Below are 21,757 nucleotides of genomic sequence, written 5' to 3' on the forward strand. Positions count from 1 at the left end.
CCAGACTTGTCTATAGACAGTTTTGCGAATACATGTTTTCAATATAGAATCCCACTTTTCAAATGACTCTAGATAGTGTTAAGCCAACAAAACCCTGACCACAACACCACAGACCTCAACCTTGGTCAAATAAGCTTCCTTTTCTGCAGGTAGTGGTTAATGCAGAAACCCTTAAGTATTCAAAGTGATGAGACAAAGTGACTGAGTGTTCAGGCTCTCATGGGACACCTGCATCAATCCCTGCCCCGGCTCCGAGAACATCCAGGAAGAGAGGGTGGAGAAAGGGTAAGCACTAAGGTATACAGAGTGTTGTGAAATGCTGCCTAAGGACAAGACAAGGCCACCGTACTTATCTGTCGAGTCACAGCAGCAGTGATCACCTGCACAAAACTAAGCCAGCTAAAAATGAGGGAGACTTTCGAGGCCCACTCCAAGTGGAGGCACTATTATAGGTTAGTGGTTACTGAGGGAGAGAAACTTTTCCTTGGGGGTGTGGCCAATGTTAGGTTATCCGTACCATGTACCTGTAAGGAGAGCTAATTAGAGTCAGTGGGTTATAAGAACATAATGTTAAGAGGAAATAAAGTTGGGAGGGAGGTATGTTGGGGGAAGCTTAGGAAGAGATGGACATGGCAACGCTGAGAGGTGAGTATCAAAATATATTGTATATATGCTTGAAATTTCAAAAGGAAAACATGTATTTAAATGACCAGGGTGATGTCTGGGTATGCTGGTGCACACCCTTAATCCCAGCTCTCAGGAAGCAGGGGAAAGAGGATCTCTGAGCTCAAGACCTGCCTGATTTTCACAGTGAGCTTTAGGACTATGGCTATGTAGGGAGACGCTGTCTCAAAAAACCAAGCCAAGCAAACAAACAAAAAGCACAGTGCTAATTTCTACCGACATAAACAGCTGGGGCCATTTGTATCTGAGGATGACGACAGGGAATGGGAAAGTTAGCGGGGCCAGAGAAGTCGTGCACAGAAGAGACAGGCTACCTCTGGCTGCTGCCTGACACGCAGAGCCCTCTGCACAGTTGAGGTTCTTCAGCAGCTGCATTGACTTGCCAGCCATTATGATCTGCTTGAGGACAGGCTTGAGGAAGGACACCATGGTGTGCTGTCTGCTGGAGGGCCCCTGGTCGCTGCCAGAGCTGGCGCTGGCACTGTCACTCACTTTGTCTTCATTCTCTGTCTTCTCAGATACACTATACAGTGTGTACGTTGCATACCAGAAGTCTCTGTGATTTACTGGAACATTTTTATTCCTAAGGAGATTCAAAAGCATTTTAAGTGTTAATTTATGTTCCTTTAAAATGACAGTATTCTTTGTTTTAGTTTAGGTTAGTTGTTCAGACATTCTATACTGTAGCAGAATCAGCTGCTAGTAAAATGATCTTCAATATGGAACAATTTTTATCTATCCTCATTCAGTTTAATGTGTAAAAATAAGTACTCTCAATTAAAACTTAAATGAAATATTTTCCTTAATTGGAATTAAACTGAATATGAACTACTTTAGTTCCCTTTATAAAAGTACAAAAAGTTTTCGATTCCAGCTTATGAGTTTGTTCAGAAAAGTCAATTAACTAATGGGAAACTGTTGTAAGTGGATTAACATTTTCTTTGTTTGCTTTATTAAATATTATATTAAGAAAATATGTACCTTATTTTAAGAAATAAATGCCTCAAAGTCATATTCTATACTATTGTCACATTTATTGATAACTTACAATGGAGGTAGGTTATAACGTGATATCATCTTGGTTCATCTATCTCATAGGAAGCATTTAATTTCCATTCACAAATATAAACTGCTATGAAAAGATGCGAAGTGCCATAAAACTCAAGGATATCTTTACTGGTTGGGACCTGACATCTCCTTATAAAGCAGCAGCAGGAATGCCTGTGCTATCAGCAACCCACCCTCTCAGTTGCATGCCCAAAGATTTTAGATGTGGTTATCAAGTAAATGGCAACATCCATCCAGCATCCCCCGAGCTCCATGCAAAGCCTCACCTCTGTATGATAAACTCCCTCGCACCATCCCACAGGTGTCCATGGACAATCCATTCATCTACAGTCTGCAGGTAGGGCCGCACTGTTTCCACCCAGAGAGAGAACAGGAGGGAGACCTATGGATGAGACCTTGCCTGGTTACTCTTCAGAGATCTCACTGGGCTGAGATCAAACTTAAACAGGCTCTTTTGAAAGAGCCTTTAAAAAGTGACTGTATTCCTATGTTTTGACATGAAGAAACAGAAATTCTCAAAATGTAAACTGTAAGATCTTTATTTGGAAATCCATCTAAATATGGGATAAATGTAACATTCATCATTCGTATGCAAGCCCTCCTACAATGATTTATTTTTTATTAGCTAGACACAAGCTAGAGTCATCTGGAAAAAGGAAACCTCAGCTGAGAAAATCTGTCCATCAGACTGGCCTTGCAGGCAAGTCTATGGGGGTATTTTCTGGATTAATGATTAATGTGGAAGGCCCTGTCCATTGACAGTGGTAGTACCGTTCTTAGGCAGGTAGTTCTGTGTTACATAAAAAGCAAGCTGAGCAAGCCACAAGGAGCAAACCAGTAAGCAGCATTCCTCCAAGCCTCCCGCCTCGCTCTGCCCCTGCCTTGACTTTCTGGCCTGGATTCCTTGGATGATGTACTATATATAACATGGATGTATAAGCCAAACTCTTTCCCTCCAATTTGCCTTTTGTCATGGTGTTTATCACAGCAAGAGAAAGCAATTTAACACAGAAATTATACCAGGTATAGGTATTTGTGAACTGACTATGTTGTTTTGGGGAAGAAGGACTTTGGAACTTTGGTATAAAAAAAGCCACTGAGTACCTTAGAGTTTAATGAGATGTGTAGGAGCTCCACAAGGAAGAATGCTAAGAGAAATGAAGATGATGGAGACCTGGTTTGTGAATTTAGCAGGAAGTTTGAGATTCCTTCTAATACTCTATTGGGGACATGATATATGTAAATTAAGAATCTGTGGTTTCTGGTCAACTAGGACTGAAGAATCAACTGTGATTAATAGATCAGCAACACTGAGTCAAAATCTTCAGGGAGTATTTCCTTGGGGTAAGACCACAGAAGCTATGATCCAGAGGGGGTCAAGGCGGCATATCATCCTGGCAGATTAACTTGAGGCACAAGCCATGAAGAAAAGGCTATGGCAAGCAAGAGACTTTTCTGGAGATGGCCTACCATTTTGCATGGTTACAATGGATGAGCTCTGAGAGGCATGGATCCCAGATACCTTGTCCAGAATTGCTTCTTGCTGCTGATATGCCTTTTCTATCACTATTACATAGCCTAATAATTCCTCGGCATCAGCTTGCCCTATTGAGCAGATTTTCTGAAGATCAATATGAAGATATAGTTCATATAATAATGCTGTATAGAGCCGGGCGGTGGTGGCGCACACCTGTAATCCCAGCACTCTGGGAGGCAGAGGCAGGCGGATTTCTGAGTTTAAGGCCAGCCTGGTCTACAGAGTGAGTTCCAGGACAGCCAGGGCTACACAGAGAAACCCTGTCTCGAAAAAACCAAAAAAAAAAAAAATAAATAAAAAAATAAAATAAAAAAAAATAATGCTGTATAGATCTATTAATGACTTTGTAGAATTCCTGATTTGATTAAAATAATTTTAGAAGAAAAACCTAGAATAACCTAGGAGATGAGCATCTGGACACAGCTGTGAGGGTGGGAGTAGATTAACTAAGGTGGGAAGATCCACCTTGAATGTGGGTAGCACGATTCCATGAGTTGGGTCTAAGACTGAATCAAAAGGAAAGAGTGGTCTGAGTACCCACCCCCTCCCCCAAATAATAATTTTAGGAAAAAAGTTTGAGGAGATTGTTTTGTTTTGCCAGAAAGATGTAATAAAGTTAGAATCAAGAATAGAAAGTGCCGGCTGGAGAGGTGGCTCAGCGGTTAAACACTGACTGTTCTTCTGAAGGTCCTGAGTTCAAATCCCAGCAACCACATGGTGGCTCAAACCATCTGTAATGAGATCTGACACCCTCTTCTTGGTGTCTGAAGACAGCTACCATGTGCTTACATATAATAAATCTTTAAAAAAAAAAAAAAAGGATGCCTTAATGGGAACACAAGCAAGCCGGGCGGTGGTGGCGCACGCCTGTAATCCCAGCACCTGGGAGGCAGAGGCAGGCGGACTTCTGAGTTCGAGGCCAGCCTGGTCTACAGAATGAGTTCTAGGACAGCCAGGGCTACACAGAGAAACCCTATCTCGAGAAAACCAAATCCAAAAAACCAAAAAAAAAAAAAAAAAAAAGAATAGAAAGAGCCTCCTCCTCATAAGATAGTAAGCAAAGGCTGCATAATAAGGAATTCAATGAACTTTTATAAATTGCACTAAGAAGACAAATAGGCTTGGGACAAATCTGTGATCAAGGATAATATTCATTCTAGGTCAGTTCCAAGGATGACGCTACACATTTGCACTATGATAAAGCGAGGTCATGTGAAACTGTTATTTTGAATTTATAATGAAACACTGCTTTGAACTTATTGATATCCCTCTGTAACTTCCTTTTGTGTAACATTTTATCTGTGAGGTAATTTAATAAAGATCTTTTGTCTAAGAAGCTATAAAAATGCTGAGAAAAAAATAAAGTGTGGCCGGCGGTGGTGGCGCACGCCTGTACTCCCAGCACTCTGGGAGGCAAAGGCAGGCGGATTTCTGAGTTCGAGGCCAGCCTGGTCTACAGAGTGAGTTCCAGAACAGCCAGAGCTATACAGAGAAACCCTGTCTCGGGAAAACAAACAAACAAACAAACAAAAAAAGTGTGGCTGTTGGGACTCTGCTATATGTATATATGTATGTATATATGTAAATGTGTGTTTGTATGTATACATGTGCACTTTAAAAACAGATGAAACAGGTGGTTGGGTCCAGCCGAGAGAGACAGAGAAAGACACACACACACACACACACACACACACACACACAGAGAGAGAGAGAGAGAGAGAGAAACAGAGAGAGAAAGAGAGAGAGATTGATTGTGTGTGTGTGTGTATGACTTTCTATCCTTTTCTTTCTTACTGGCCACTTAAGAGTTAAAAGCTGGCAAGAAGCCTGGTCCCAGATACTTTATGCTATTAGCATTACTAGTGCTGATCCTGTAGATCCCCTGCAGGAGTTGGGGGTGGTGTGGGGGAGGGGTGGCATGCAGGGGCACAGGAACCGGCTACTATTAGCACCAACCCCAATTGCAGATGTCACATCTCGCTGCCTTCCTCAGTATACCTGGATACAGATCTGGCTTTTGACAAACTTGGTCATGTGTGAGGGTCTCTCATGTGGTATTGGTTTTAAAGTCATGAAGACTTCATGCAAAGTAGCTGGGGCTTGCACCACAAGAAGCAAGAAGAGGCCATTGGTGATAGTACAGCCTCAGTTACAGAGAAAGAGGTGGAGGCTTGACACTTTTTGGAAGAACCAGAGTCCCTCAAGAAGCCAGAAGGCAATTGGTGAAAGTGTGACCTGCGGCTGGGCAGTGGTGGCGCACACCTATAATCCCAGCACTCTGGGAGGCAGAGGCAGGTAGATTTCTGAGTTAGGCCAGCCTGGTCAACAGAGTGAGTTCTAGGACAGCCAAGGCTACACAGAGAAACCCTGTCTCGGAAAACAAAAACAATGAAAGAAAAAGAGAATTTGATTTTTCTTTGTTCATATTATAGCGGTGCCCTGGTTTCTCCCTCTTAGAGTAAGATATAACTTATTTTGAGCATCTAGGAGGACACAATAGTTAGATTTTTAGAGACATTTTGTTTTAAAGAGACTGAACTTTTGAAGTTATACTGTTTTATGTTGTAATGGTAAGATCTTAGGGATAAACTAGAAAGCAAAGGTTATGGCTTAATAATGACATATTTGTGTGTTTTGGGGTCAACTGTGCTGCTTAACTTTTGTCAACTTGATGCAGGTAGGGTGGGAACCTCAGTTAAGAAAATGCTTCCATCAGATTGCCTGCAGGCAAGCCTGTGGGGCATTTTCTTGATTAATGAGTGGTGTGGAAGGTTCCAGTGCCTCCAGGGTGGTGTCACCCTAGGTATGAGGTCTTAGATTGTTCAATAAAGTAGGCTGAGCAAGCCACAAAGAATAAGCCATGAAGCAGTATTTCTCTACACTTTCTGCTCCAGTCCCTGCTGTTAGGTTCCTACCTTGGCCCCAGATACCGTCCCTCAACTATGTTCTTGTAAGTTTAAGTGTTTAAGTTTAAGCCAAATAATCCACTTTCTCCTCTAGTTGCTTTCGGACAAGATGTTTATCAGCAGCTGAAGGTAGACTAAGTTATCTCTTTGAATGAAGATCCAATTTTGAACTTGAGACAGCCAAGGCAGAGGCACTCAGCTGCACTGTCGACACGGTACCACTAGTAAGATGGCTAATGGAGATACTGCTGCCAAGCCTGACAACCTGAATTTGATTCTACTAAGTTCTTCAAGTCCTCTGACCTCCACAGGCATGCTGTGGCACATGCGTCCCCACTCCTACTCCCAAATAAATAAAAAAGAATGAGAGAATTAGCTTATTCTCTTCTGGTTACTAATAGGAAAAAATACTGCATAAATGAAAAAAGTCAAATTGTTTTATGTACCGAACTTCGACATTAAAATGTAAAGAAGATAAGAGTCCTGCCAAGCACTGGAACACATGAGTAACTTACCAATGGGTCTCTAGTTGGGTTTGTACTCCTCACACTCTCACCACCCTCTGGCCTCAGCCTCCTGACTTTACATGCTCATAGCCATCTTAGTCGTTTAGTATGTAAGTTCAGTAGCATTAAATACATGTATACTGAAAATTTCCCACCCCAGCTCCTAGAAGTCTGTTACACACACGCTGTGGCTACTTTAGATACTCCATGTCAGGCTTGTGATCTCTTTGCTTTTTAGGAAGGGTCTAACTATGTAGCCCTTGATGGGCTGACTTTCTTATATAGATCAGGCTGGTCTTCAATTCAAGAGAACTGCCTATTACTGCCTCCTGAGCCAGGGATTAAAGATGTATGCCACTATTCCTGGCCGTGTTTTATGTTAAAAAAACAACAACAACAACAACAACAAAAAACGTTTGTTTTTTTAAAAAAATAATTATCTATATAAGCTGCATAAGGATTTTTCACTTTTTGCTTTTCTTTGCTTCATCCTTCTGGTTCTTTTGGTAATTTAAACTAGTAAGCTAGTCACAAATTTGGAAGCTGTGAAACTGCCTGGCATACCATGAATTAAACATCATTTAACAAGGAATTACAGGTTATCCTCTGTCCTTTCATCATATACTTTAGCTCATCCAGAAGTCCAACATACAGTTTGTTCAGAGGCTTCTCCAACGTTGTCATATTCAAGAATGGCCTTGTACAGGGTGTTAAGCAGGTGAGATGCCCGGACAACATTGCGAGTATCAGGTGGAACTTCTGCCACTCCAGTACTAAACACTTTGTCCAGGACCTTTAGCTGTGCCAGTCGAGGTGCCAACTTGTTCACCACTATTGCAAGTGTTATTGTTGTATCTGTTAAGTATCAACAAATCAAACTGAATAGCAAGGAAAGGCATCTGTGACCAACATATAATATTGATGCTGATAATGTTATTTCTTTGACATATGGAAAGGCATATCCAAATGAAGGGTGGTAATTTTAATATCGTATCTTTTTAAGTATTGTTTTTTAAAGATTTCTTCAATATCATGTATACAGCATCCTGCCTGTATGCATGCCTGTACACCAGGAGAACACACCAAATTTCAGATAGTTATGAGCTACCATAAGTTGCTAGAAATTGAACTCAGGACCTTTGGAAGATAAGCCAGTGCTCTTAAAACTCTGAGCCATCTCTTCACACACCTTAATACCATGCCTTAATATCATTATCTTTAATATTGTATCTTCCTTAAAGAAGTAACATCCATATGCCAAGGATAGAAAGATAATTCAGACAAAAATAATGTATATGGGAATTGACAAATATCAGAGAAGAGAAGTGGTCTTTAATGTAATAGAAGGGCACTAAACTTCACTTAAAGAACACAAACTAAAATTACACATGGTAAAGCTACAAAAAGGCAGCTCAATCAAGTTCTTGAATGGCAGTGACCCAGCTCCTTATCCTGACCATCAGAGCAGTTGTATACTTCTACACGTGTGGTAAACTGGCACGCTGCAGGGATGGCACGTCTCCCCACAGTGCAAGTCTGGCTAATGTGCTGCAGTGACACGGCAGCTTCCTAGCTGGCTCTGTTAAAAAACCCAAAACCACACACTAGTTGACCATTTTACATCTGTAAAATTTGCGAAGAACAAAAGTTTAGTAATATATAACAAGACCCTGCTGGCAAGAGCATAAACTTATCTATATTTTATTGTAGAGAAATAGAGAAAAATCTAGCAAAAGTCACACATTATCATATAAACTCTTTGATATATCAGTTCCATTCTGCATGTGTGCAACTACTGCAATGCCTAAGAGGTAACCACTGCAGGTACTGCTAACAGTAGGGTGGAAACAGTCCAAATGTCCACCATTGAGAACTGGGGTATGGGATGAACAAAACAGTTTTTTTTGTAAAAAGAAATAAGGGAGCTGTCTATGCATACACAGTGCTCTCTAAATGGATGTATAGAAGCTGCCAGTCTTGGGAGGGGAACTAGAATAAGAAAAAGTGATCACTGTAAGCTGTTTGGTAGTTTTTGGATTTTTAGAGACAAATCACTTAAAAATTTAAGGTAGCTTCAAATTTTTTTTTAATATTTTTATTACATTTACTTATTTGCATGCACATGAGTGCATGTGTGCGTGTGCTTGCACATGAGTGTGCATGCATGTATGGGTGGTGGTAGTAGGTAGATGTGTGTATGCCATAGTGTAGGCTGGTTTTCTCCTCTATCATGCTATGATGCAGGCCCTACAGATTAAAGTCAGGCTGCAAGGCTTGGTGGCAAGTGCCTTTATCTGCTGTGCTATCTCTCCAGCCCTAAAATCACTTTAAAAATGAATATATTCATGAGAATTACCTATTCACCATGTAATTTTTAAACATTTTACCAGTAACTGAATAGCTTTAAAAATATTCAAAATGAGTTAGGTAGCTTATGGGAAAAAAAAAAAGATGACCTACCACTACTGATGACACACTTCTCAATCTCTGTAAGCTCCTTCTTGAAGTTAATGAAGTATTTGTAGAGGGCCCACATGAAGGCCTGGTAGGTTCTGAAGGGAGCGTCAGGTGGCTTCTTAGGAATGGGACCATTTCCCGGGGATGAAATTTCAGAGCTGTGCCCCATGACTTCATCAATGAACTCCTGGAGCCGAAACACAACCTGGCCATATGCTGCTATTTGTTCCAGCACAGATCGTAAACAGTTCTACAACAGAAGTCAAGTATACATATTTAGAGCTGGCCTACCACAAATGGTCAACTGTAAAAGAAACCGTGTGATACATGACAAAGTAACATAATGAGTTTAGTTGATATTTAAAAAAAGCAGTGAACAATCAATTTGTACATAATACAGAATTACAGCTTACACTTTTTAAAAACACACATAAAATATAGAAAAAATAGTTATAGCTTTATCGATACAGAATATAAGAAAAAAGAAAATTGAAAAATACAGAGGTGGAAGCTCTCAGCCAACCACTGGACTGAGCACAGGGTCTCCAAGAAAGGAGCTAGAGAAAGGACCCAAGGAGCTGAAGGGGTTTGCAGCCCCATAGGAGGAACAACAATGTGAACCACCTAGTATCCCCAGAGCTCTCAGGGACTAAAGCACCAACCAAAGAGTACATATGGGGGGACCCATGGCTCCAGCTGCATATGTAGCATAGCCTTGTTGGAAATCAATGGGAGGAGAGGCCCTTGGTCCTGTGAAGACTCGATGCCCCAGTGTAGGGGAATGTCAGGACAGGGAAGCAGGAGTGGGTGCGCTGGTGAGCAAGGGGAGGAGGGATGGAATAGGGGTTTTTTGGAGGGGAAACAAAGAAAGGAGATAACATTTGAAGTTTAAATAAAAAAAAAATCTAATAAAAAAAGAAAAAAGAAAATTAAATAAAAATTAAATGTCACAAATATGTAAGAACTGGTTAAGCCTGTAACGATGCACAATTTAATTTTGCTTTTTAGATTTTTTACTCTACTCAATAAATTTGATAATGTAAAATGCTCTATTAGATTTTTTACTCTACTCAATAAATTTGATAATGTAAAATGCTCTAAAGGTATATTACCAACATTTAAAAAACTTCTGTTTAATTTTAAATTTAATTTTTAAGTGACAATAAACAAGATACTTACATATGTCAAATGAGTTACGATAATATTGTTTCTCACAGTTACCTTCCCATCTATCAACTGAAATATAAACAGCTTTTTTACCCCTGAAAGTAACCTGAAATAAAATAAAAAAAGATCAAGACCAATATGCTTGAAGTTTATTAAAATAATCATTAAAGTATAGCTGAGAAACTTATTTTGAAAATTTGGAATTGGGGAACAAAATGGGTCAATTGCACAAAAATGGGAAGATTATCAAACTTCACAGGATTAAGACTCAAGATATTTCAGCATCATTTAAGAAGTTCAATCCGCCCCCCACATACACATATACATACATAATCACTAAATTTCTAAGATACAAAGAGAACCCTACAAGTCTAAAACTGTCAGAATGTTGATAGAATGCTAGTCCCATTTGGACCCAGAGGCTCATCAGAGGCTGCAGCAGACTCACAGTGTTGGGTACCAGGACAGACAACTCTCATGGACACATTTCAAGTGAAAACAGTCAGCAGCAAACCTTGCTTTAAATTCAGATATTCAAAAATGATGGCCTAACTCAATTCCAAAGTATTTAAAATAGGAAACGAATATATCAAAATTACACAATCTTCACAGTGAAATCTCTTAAGTCTGAAATCCATCCCTAAGGCCTATTTCTAGCCTCCAAGTAGAATTTCTTGAGTATATTCCTTAAAAACAGAACAAACCAATTTTACTTCTCAATAACACAATCTCCCAGGCTGATGCATCTTACCATAGAGTTTCCCGAATGACCTGTGTCTCAGTAACCACCACCCTGTCATCTGGAACATACAGCGGGTCACTGCTGTACAGGTGCTGGTTCCTATTAAAGAGCAAACATCAAAAATCAACAGAAAAGTTTTAAGTAAAACTACTTGCCTCAATGAATATATACAATTTCATACTCAGCGATTAACAAACACAACGAATGCCTTAAGCTCACTCCATACCTGTTTTTTCAGATTCACAGAAATCTTTTTAGTGAAGCATGTTCAGAGCAATTACAATTGTTTTATCTTTCAATCAACTGCTTAAAACTATGCAAGGTTTTAAACATTAGTGTATTTTTATAGTAAGTGCACTAAAATGGAAATTAGATACAGGCTAGCATACACCAATCTACTTAAATGGAAGATAAACATAGTACCATTAGTAATTTCAGGATATCAATATTAATTAGAAATTGCTCAAGGGAGGCAAGGCTTAGCTCAGCACAGCAGTGCTGTCTAGTGTGCATAAGGCCTTCAATTCATCCCAAACACCATGTTATGTGCACTCGTGCATACATCCTACTACACTTGTTTAAAATTGACAAGTTTACAAGTTTTGACTGTTGATTTAAATCACAAATCAAAGTTCTATGCTTAACCATCAAAGTTTGTTCTGTCATATTAAACAAGAAGTTTAGCTTACCAGACAGCAGCTAAATTGGAGTGTAAATGTGAACTGTGTGGAATTCGGGAGCGCCTGGTTGTCCAGTACTGATGAACTACATGCTGTTCCAGCCAGCTCCGGTTATCTGGCTCATCTGCCACAAAGAGAGGAATATGTATCAATTTTTATAGTGACTAGGTACTTTCATCTCTTCTTGACTGAAAGTGTAGTTCCCTTGGGATGAAACCCTGTCTATGAGGGCCCTCCCATGGCCACAGGCCAGTCTGTGAGACAACTCAAGTTGTCACAAAAATAGAAGGTTTAAGAGTTAGAAGGTACAGTGCCTGCCTTTCATGCCAGCACTTGAGAGGCAGAAGCAGGCATATCTCTGAGTTTGAGGCCAGTCTGGTCTACCGTGAGTTCTAGGGTAGCCAAGATTACACAGAGAAACCCTGTCTTGAAAAACAAAAAGAATTAAAAGGAGATAAAACTGTGAATGCCTACAAATTAATACTAATCACTTATATAAAAAGCCCAAAGAAGCCAACAAACTATCAAATTAACAATGAAGATTCACCCAGAATGCCCAACATAGACAGACCACAGAAACCAAGTGTTCTTCTATACTTATGTAAACAAAGCAAAACAAATTGCTCAAGATTCACAATAAAAATTCTAACAGACACAGAAACTACTAGATGAATATTTGAGAATATAAAAAAGAATATTACCAATAAACAAACAACTCACAAATCTTAAAGGATTGGGGGTATGCTCAGTGGCAGAGCATTTAACTAGCATTCACAAAGCCATATGTTTACTTCCAAGTAAAGTCTAACATAATACAAGATAATTAGAAAAAAAAGGAGGTATTGACAGCGTCCCCAAGTTAAGTCTATCAATTTACTAAAGCCCTAATTAAAAATCCAGTTGGAATTATCTGTCACACTGCTTTTAAAATGTCCACAAAAGAGTACAGATTCACAAAGAGAGAAGACAATTTTGAAAGCAGTGAAGGATAGGAAATGTATTCCATACATTAAGACAGAAAACTACAAGCTACAAAACCACAAAGTCTGTTCCTGTGTAGACAACACTAATGTAGTAGATCTATAATAGAGTACAAAGGAGATGCATAATCAAGATAAAACCATCACACAATGCTGCTGCTAGGTAAACTGTCTAATGAGATGGTAGAAAAATAAACTGCAGTCTTGCATCTCATGGCATATAAAAAGCAGACTTCGGAGACACCTCATGATCCAAATGTGATCCTATCTAGAGTCTAGTCAGGTAAGTGTAGTCTTCATCTCTCATTAAGGAAAGCTCTCTTTGCAACAGATGGGGACAACTACAGAAAAAGACAACCAATCAAAATGCAGATTTGTAGAGTCCAATCCCAACTGATCCATCTACAAGAGTCTTGCACCTAAGGCTCTGAGACCACAGAAGAGGAAGCAGAAAGACTGTAGAAAAACAAGGAGTTTGCTTTGAGGTTGTCTCCTAGGAATGTCAGTAAATCTCATAAAGCCTCATCGACATGGCTGCCTGAACATGACCTGAACAAGGACACCACCAACCGACATGCCAATGTAGATCTGAGAAACTTCATGAGACCTCAACCTTACACAAAGAACTACAAGCAACCAAGGAATGCTGAGAGCTGGGGGCGGGGGGAGCCTTGCCCAGGAAAACACACCAATTGGTTTTCCAACACCAAATGTAAATGGTCAGCCCTGAAAACATACATACAAATTAACATTATACAGTCTAAAGTAGTTTATATTCACGTATGAATTTATAAGAGAACAAAGGGAGGAAGCATTTGGGAGGGTGTAGAGAAAGGAAAGGGGCAAATGAAGTTATTTTTTTTTTTTTATTTTAATACCCTAAAAAAAAAAAATAAAGAAAATAAGTTCCTGCAACAATAATAAAACAAACCCTCACAAAAATACACGGAAATGTCAGTTTTGAGCAAAAATTTTAAGACCAAACATTAAGCATCTGAAAAATTGTTTTGTTTAAAGAGTTTAAATGTTTATTTATGTGTATGCGAGTGTGTGAATGTATGTATGTGCGTGGGCTCGAAGTATCCAGAGCGGCTAGAGGAGGGCTGGATCCTGTGGAGCTGGATTCCAGGTGGTTCTGAGCAGCTCTCCTGGAAGCTTAGAACTGAACTGGTCCTTAGAGCGCAGGATGCTCTCAAGTGCTCAGCCCCTTCTTCAGTGGTTCAAACTCTCAGGTTTGATCGAAAAATATGAGGAACAGAGATTATTTCTGATTTAAGCAAGATAATTAAAAGTGATCTACAAAATGTTTAACTTAAAAACTGACATTAACAAAGAACTGTAGCAGAAAAAGCAGTAGATACAAAACCAAATGGCCTCTTCTACCTGAGGGCACCAGACTTGTACATGGTGTAAACAGAAACACAGCAGCCCCCTACACATAAAATAGTACTAAAAATATTAGAATATTAGTGCTATGTTTCCTTTTTGAAATGACAGAAGGGATAAAAGCTAGAGTGCTAATTCTTAGGCACACACTAAAGATCTACTAGCACAGTGGTTTCCAACCTATGGGTCACATCACATACCCTGAATAGCAGATATTTATATTATGGTTCATAACAGTAGCAGAATTACAGTTATGAAGGAACAATGAAAATATTTTACGGTTGTGGGTCAGCACAGCCTGAGGAGCTTCATTAAGGGGCTGCAACATCAGGAATGCTGAGAACCGCTGTACCAGGAATGTCAGAGCTCAGCAGTCTCATCAGTGCCATCAGCCTCAAGCCTGAGCCCTCTTGTGAGAAGACACTGGCACTGAGCCACATCTGATACCTTCCCAGCAGACTTGAGACCCCCCTTTTCTGCTGCGGTCTTGTTCTTCCAATGGGGTCCTGTCCACCTGTATCCCGGAGTCTTCTCTGCTCAAGGGCTGCTGTGCGTCCTCATCTTCACTGTCTTCAGACCAATTCTGATTTAAGGAGAAAAAGGATCTTACTCTTGAGACTGTGACAACCTAGGCTAAAAATGAAGAACATTCCTGAAGAGAAACAAAAGCCAAATAAAACCTTTTTTATCTCATAAGTTTCTATAATGACAAAAGTCTGATTTGACGTGATAAAAATCCCAAGTCTAGCCAGGCGGTGGTGGCGCACGCCTGTAATCCCAGCACTCTGAGAGGCAGAGGCAGGCGGATTTCTGAGTTCGAGGCCAGCCTGGTCTACAGAGTGAGTTCCAGGACAGCCAGGGCTACACAGAGAAACCCTGTCTCGAAAAAACCAAATCCAAAAAACCAAAAAAAAAAAAAAAAAAAATCCCAAGACTGAAGATCTTCGTCCGTGATGCCTACATGCGTGGGATTAGTGTGGACAAAGGCTAAGTGTTGGAAGGGGGTGGAGAAGGGGCAGAAACAGGTGACAAGGAAGGACAGAGCGCAGACACAAGTGCCTGTGAGTCATGAAGAGCGAGAGGAAGCTAATCTGTTTCTAGTTTCAACTCAACCATTTTTCCTTTTTGTGGTGAATATGTGAATTCAATTTTCTGTGAATGAAAGCAGCGAGAGCCACTTCTGAATTCCAAAAGAGGCCCACATGTTATTGCTGTGAAGCAGTGAATAAGAGTTACACATGCCCTTTAATCTCCTTGACTAAAAGTACAATGGGAACTAAATATAATTAAATAGTACATTTATTGCACTGACCTGCTTAAAAATAACAGTTTGGGGGAGGGGTATTATAATTTGAAAATTTCCCCCTTTTTTCTTCTGTTTAAAACAACAGCAAATAATTATAGTATTATTTAATACGTGAATTATATTGACATACGCTGACTTAGCCCAGTATATAAATACATCTTCCATAATCCACATGTTTAAAAGTTAACTTTTTCCATTTTATCTACATGAGTGAGTATGTCCACCCACGGCTCACATATGTAGATCAGAGACAACTTGTAGGACTTTTTTTTTTTTTTTTGGCTTTTTGAGACAGGGTTTTTCTCTGTAGCCCTGGCTGTCCTGGAACTCACTCTGTAGACCATGCTGGCCTCGAACTCAGAGATCTGCCTGCCTCTACCTCTGCCTCCCAAGTGCTGGGATTACAGGTGTGTGCCACAACGCCCGGCTTGCAGGACTTTCTTCTCTCCATGCACGTGAGGTGTGTGGGTTTGGCAGGAAGCACCGTTACATGAGGAGTCAGACTCACTGGTTTAGTGAAGAGAGTTCCTGTTAAATAGGAATCCTCCCTGGCAGAAGGATACACTAGAACTCTTGCTACCGTGTGAGCAAGTACTTATATTTGCATTACCAAAACAACAGCTACTTACCGGTGTATCAATATTTGGACCAAGACCAATTTCTTCACCTTCCATCAAGTATTTCCCCCAGTCAAAATCATCCTTTTTTTCTACAATTTAACAAAGGAACCGTGTTAGCTTTATCATAAATATCTGGGAGAAAGAACTCAACAACCCATAAACCTACAAGTAAAAAAATCCACATAAAATTTAAAATACATTCAAGGAACTAATTTGAAAATATCGAAGACACTTGGGAGTGGGAAGAAGCTGATGTTGCCTAGCATGCATGGAGCTGAAGGACAGACGGCTGGGCAAAGTGGCGCACACCGGTAATGTACACCTTGACCTTCAGGAAGGTCAAGTCGCGTGAAGCCAGCCTGGGATCGAGCAAGCAAGACACACTTAATAAATCGGAATTCCAATATATCTTTAACCATTTGAATTACCTCACCCTCAGGTATCGAGTTTTCTCTTCATAAAAAAAAGTAAAGCTAGAGCATACATTTTAAATGAAATTTTGCATCTATCCTAAGCAAAAGAACAATTTTTTTCCTCTGTGTAGTTTGGCTGTGATTTTACAGCTTTTAATACAAATTCTGATGACGATTATACGTAATAAAATAAATTTGTATCTGGTAACATACCCACTTCTTTGTCTCTCGGTGTCTCCACATAACTGCTGTTTGAAGGAGAATCAGACAGACACAGCAGGAGGGACAGTATGGAGTAGTGTGCATCTGTCTTTAAAACAAACAGAGGAAAGGGAATCAGCCTGAGCGTGGCGAGAGCTTCGGAAACCACACTGAGTGATGGAAGAGCTACACAACAGCTGTTTATATACCTACTTTGCACATTTTAGGAAACATGAGTTATCAAAAAATAAATTGTAGTCTCTAAACTTCTTTCATAATTCAAATGTTTACGTAGAAAGAATCTAAGTCACATGAGGTTTGGTTCCATATTTTTAACAAGTGTAAGACATTTGACTGGATTAAAAATTTTATTTTATTTTTTTTTAAAGATTTATTTATTTTATATGAGTACACTGTTGCTGTTTTCAGACACACCAGCAGACGACACTGGATCCCATTACAGATGGTTGTGAGCCACCATGTGGTTGCTGGGAATTGAACTCAGGATCTCTAGAAGAGCAGTCAATGCTTTTAACTGCTGAGCCATCTCTACAGCCCAAAATATTTTATTTTTATAGGAACTGTAATATAATTCTAAAAGTGGCTAAAAGTGAAGTTATTCTCCAGTAGCAATATGTATCCTGAAGATTAGACATATCTAACAGTTTGATTATAGCCTCTATAAGAATCACATTTATATTTAGCACAAATACATCTATAATTGCAGTACAGAGTACAACTGTACCTGTCTGCTACATTCAGACAAGTGAGAGATGGTCTTGATCTTTAAAGATTTACTTTTTATTTCACGTGTGTGGGTATTTTGCTTCTATGTGTGCATATGCAACGAATGCATGCAACACTCTCCTAGACTAGAAAAGGGTGTTGGTCCCCTGGAACTGAACTTATAGGCGTTTGTAAGTGGTGCGGGAACTGAACCCAGGTCTTCTGGATAAGCAGTAGTTGCTCTTAACTGCTGAGTTATTTCTCCAGCCCTGTTAGTGTTGAGTTTGCATTTATCTTATGGGGGGAGGGGTCAGTATATTTTTAAAAATAAACCTAAAAGTCTTTTGATTTTCTTTTATTAGAAACCATATTGTCAAGACTTTTCAAGTTTTAATAGATCTTTGTTATGATTCTCATAAACCAATAAAATCTATTTAATGAAAATATTTTTGCATGTTAGCCTTTCTATGACCCAAATTTCTAAGTCTTTCCTTGTTCACAGCACTGATGTCTAAACTGTAAGCTATGCAGAAAACAGTTAATGGAGATCCAAGTAGCCAAAGCTTTGAACATTCTCCCAAAGGGCTTGATTTCACGGATGGCTTGCAGCTGACTTCTAGTTAACAGTTCTTAGAATTTTTAACTGGTCAGTAATAAGAAAGCTCATGTCTAGAATCATACAGTCCTATTTTTTTATATACATATTTTTGAAGAATTATGGGTTTTTCTTTAGGAAATCTGGAACTTCAGTAAATGTAGCCAGGAAATGCTTTGCTGCAAGGTCTTGGTATGTAGACGGCCTTGAACTTACAACTCTCAAGTTCTCTCTTTTCTCACACTAAGAGGACAGGAACAAGATTCAAAGTTAACATTCATGAATGAGAGAACGCATGTGGTCTTCTCCCTTCTGGGTCTGGATGACCTCGGCCAGAATGACTGTTTCCAGCTTAGTTTGCTTGTGAATTTCATAACCTCATTTTTCTTAACGGCTGAATAATATTCACTATATAAATACACTATATTTGCATTGCCCATTCATCAGTTTTGGTGGCAGTCTGTTATCTGTCCACAACAGGGCAGGTGAACAAGCCCACGTCCTCGTGACTACTACAGAGGCAGCATGAATGAAGACTTTATGCATTAAAATAAAAACGGACACAAATTGGCTGAGTACAGAAGGAGGGATGGGTCTGAGCGGAGTTGGAGAGGCTGTGAGAATGGCCAAAATTCACCGTATGAAATTCTCAGAAGACCCTATAAACATCATCAACAACAAAATAGAGCACACATGTGCACATATACAAACCCTCATAGCACACAACAAATGATGTAATCTCCATTTAATTTTCACCAAGTGCCACTTAACATTTTGAGAAATACACCATTAGGCAGTTTTGTCCCTGTGTGAGTGAACCTCATTGATTACACTTACACAAACCTAAAGCCTATCACTCGTGTGCTTAGTCTCTGTTCTATTCATCTCTTCCCTGGCTGTACTCTACACTAGTTAATGGTAATAAGCTATAGTAATGATGATCCCAGACGAAGAAGATTCCAGTGCTAACAATTCTGGTACAAATCACTGTACCCAAGGCTGGCCTTGGAGTCCCTGACATAATATAAAAGCACACTTGGGATCTAGAATACAGTTGCTATTTGAGAAATTCAAGGTAACCGAGCAGCGCTGATTTCTGTGACCTCAGTAAATTCCAAGTGAGACAAGCAAACAAGAGCATGTTGCGTATTTCATAACAAACCTGAGGCAACAGGTAACGCATGCTCAAGGAGGCCCTTCTCCAGCAGGGGCTACCACTAAATAGAGTGTTTATGAAGAGATAACACTTTGATGATGATTATACTGAACAGCATGAATACAAAGGCCGGGCAGTGGGCAGTAGTGGCGCACGCCTTTAGCCCCAGCATTCTGGAAGCAGAGACAGGCGGATCTCTGAGTTCGAGGCCAGCATGGTCTACAAGGTGGGTTCTAGGACAGTCAAAGATTCACAGAGAACCTTGTCTCAGAACAACGAAACGGCAGAAACGGCAGCAACGGCAATCAGAAGAGTGAATACAAATGGAGAGCTCCCGACTGAAGGCTTACCTTTGTTTTCTCTGTGCTGGGAAGAGATGCATTTAGAAACTCCTTCGTTAACCTCTCCCAACTGGCAGCTTTGCTGAGATCAGAATGAATGGTGAATTTTTCATAAATTCTAAAATATATAAAAAAAAAATCAATTGACACCTAAATAACTTAACATACCAATGAATACATACAGATACACAGACAATCAACATACCCTTCTATTGTTTTTTCTACTTTGTGACTGTTGACATCCAAGAAACGATGAAATCTGGTAAAGATAAAATACAGTTTTTAATGCCAATATTACATGACAGTATTTAATGTCAGGTAGCTAAGTAGACTTGAGTCACAGCTCTTCACATCCCTGCATATATCTGATACCCCGTACACCCTGTCCTCTCGCTCCTCTGTCTTTTTATATGTTCTATAGTTATGTTCAGTATGACATACTTTCCTAGGGTTTTCACTAGATCTTCCTATGTGGCTCTGAACTCACTAGGAGGCCAAGTATAGCCTTCAACTCACAGCAGTCCTCCTGCCTGAGCCACCCAAGCGGGTATAATTTTTAGTGCAAAATTCTGATGTAATTACAGGCATACACCATGGTGACTGGATTTTCTTTCTCTTTTTAATGTAAGAGAGAAACCCAGTGAAATCTTAACATTTGTCCTCTGAGTAATTTTGCTAAGTGTACAAAATGAAGTAAGAAAAGCAAGCATATTCAAGCACAATTATCAAATATTCAGAAAGCTTTGAAAGGGTCTGGAGAGATGGCTCGGGGTTAAGAGCCCTTGTCATCATTCCAGGGTCCCTAGATTCTATTCAGTCACACACACACACACACACACACACACACACACAGTCAAATCATACACATCATCAACAAAACCTAAAATTTAGCCGTAAGACCAAAGGCTGTCATTATTGTACTAACGAACATCTGGAAATAAAGCAACTGTAATAGGACATGACTGCCATTGTTTTCTACTGGTGACAGACTTATAGGTATGCTTTTACTCCTGCTGTTATATTGTGCAACATCTATGTCTCTCCCAACTCTAAAATGATTATTACCCGCCTCCTGTCTGCCACTAGAAAAATCACTTGTGATACAATTGCTTTTTGAGTTACCTGACTTATCTGAGTCACTGTTCTTTTTATAGATTATAATTGGAAATTGCACTTGTTCTTTTGGATAGCTGGCATGTTTTCCATGAACTTCAGAGGTCTGTATTCTCACAAGCTAGGCAGACACTCATGTCTGCGTTTAGAGCCAGGATCATAGAGTCTGACAAACTGTTCACTGTTTAAGATGATTTTTTTTTCTAGGCATGATATGTGTTGCTCAATAGTAGAATTTGAATTTGTTTTATGCAAAGGGAAGACAGAGAATCAGGGAAATCTGTGAGTGGCCCCAGCAAGAGGGGGTGGGGGTGGGAGTGGGGGTGGGGGGGGTGAGACTAAAAACTCTACTAGGATGTCATCAGATTCTGGCGCTAAAAATTCACGCTCCCAGCCATTAAATGACTTTGGACGTGCAACGTACTGCGTGAGGGAGAGCAGAGTCAACAGCTCTCTAGGAGTGTGCCGCTGCGACTGCGTGTTTCTGGCAAGGGCACTCAGGGGAAACCAAGGCACAGCAGCAGCGGCAGGTTTGCCGGAGGCCGTACTCCCGCCCCGGACCCACCCGCCCGCGCGACTTCAGCTCGCAGCCGCCATCCCACACCTGAAGTTGGACCAGACGAAGTCCAAGGCCAGCTGGAAGTTGGGATCCGCCTCGTCCTGCAGGCCAGTAACCTGCCGGACGAGCTCACACACATCGCGTTCCAGCTGTCTGTCCATCCGGCTCCCGGACGGCTTAAGCCGGGCCATTTCCACGACCTACCTATCAGGAGTCTCGACTATGCGGCGACGGTTCTCGCGAGAGTTCTGCCTGTCGTAGCACTGGGCTTTCGAGACATGGAGGGTGTTTCCGCGAGAGTTCAGGCAGTCCGGGGGCGGTGCTTCCCCGGGCGGTGCTTACGGGCTTGGATTTTGTTTGCTGGATGCAGTACATATGTGTGTTTGTGTGCGTGTGCGTGTGCGTGTGCGTGTGTGTGTGTGTGTGTGTGAGAGAGATGTGCTCTTTCTGTTTGCACATTGCAAAATCTGAGTGTCTTCAGAGAGCTAGTCGTTACTTATTATCAGCCATTTGTTAATAAGGAACTCTGCATACTCTTGATTAATGGTTTAAATAATGATGCATTTTGAGGCAACCAGTTTTTCTGTTCAGGGTATAGTTGCCGACATTTTTGA

The 21,757-nt window shown here is 40.3% G+C and overlaps 1 protein-coding gene across 1 annotated transcript in view; it reads right to left on the bottom strand.

The window, feature by feature from the left end:
• Positions 1–21,376, bottom strand: part of Tubgcp5 (tubulin gamma complex associated protein 5) — a 37,489-nt gene extending 16,113 nt beyond the window's left edge. The window contains exons 1-13 of the mRNA XM_052161733.1: positions 21,189–21,376; positions 19,677–19,730; positions 19,481–19,589; positions 16,666–16,762; positions 16,049–16,128; positions 14,561–14,696; positions 11,757–11,871; positions 11,077–11,166; positions 10,338–10,431; positions 9,162–9,408; positions 7,354–7,556; positions 2,019–2,134; positions 999–1,267 (exon numbers count right to left, since the gene is read on the bottom strand). Coding sequence (XP_052017693.1) covers positions 999–1,267; positions 2,019–2,134; positions 7,354–7,556; positions 9,162–9,408; positions 10,338–10,431; positions 11,077–11,166; positions 11,757–11,871; positions 14,561–14,696; positions 16,049–16,128; positions 16,666–16,762; positions 19,481–19,589; positions 19,677–19,730; positions 21,189–21,334 — 1,756 coding nt within the window. The 5' untranslated portion in view covers positions 21,335–21,376. The remainder of the gene's footprint in view (positions 1–998; positions 1,268–2,018; positions 2,135–7,353; positions 7,557–9,161; positions 9,409–10,337; positions 10,432–11,076; positions 11,167–11,756; positions 11,872–14,560; positions 14,697–16,048; positions 16,129–16,665; positions 16,763–19,480; positions 19,590–19,676; positions 19,731–21,188) is intronic.
• Positions 21,377–21,757: the final 381 nt, after the last annotated feature.

This window comes from Apodemus sylvaticus, chromosome 1, assembly GCF_947179515.1.
Source record: "Apodemus sylvaticus chromosome 1, mApoSyl1.1, whole genome shotgun sequence".
In the NCBI taxonomy this organism is placed as follows: Eukaryota; Metazoa; Chordata; class Mammalia; order Rodentia; family Muridae; genus Apodemus; species Apodemus sylvaticus.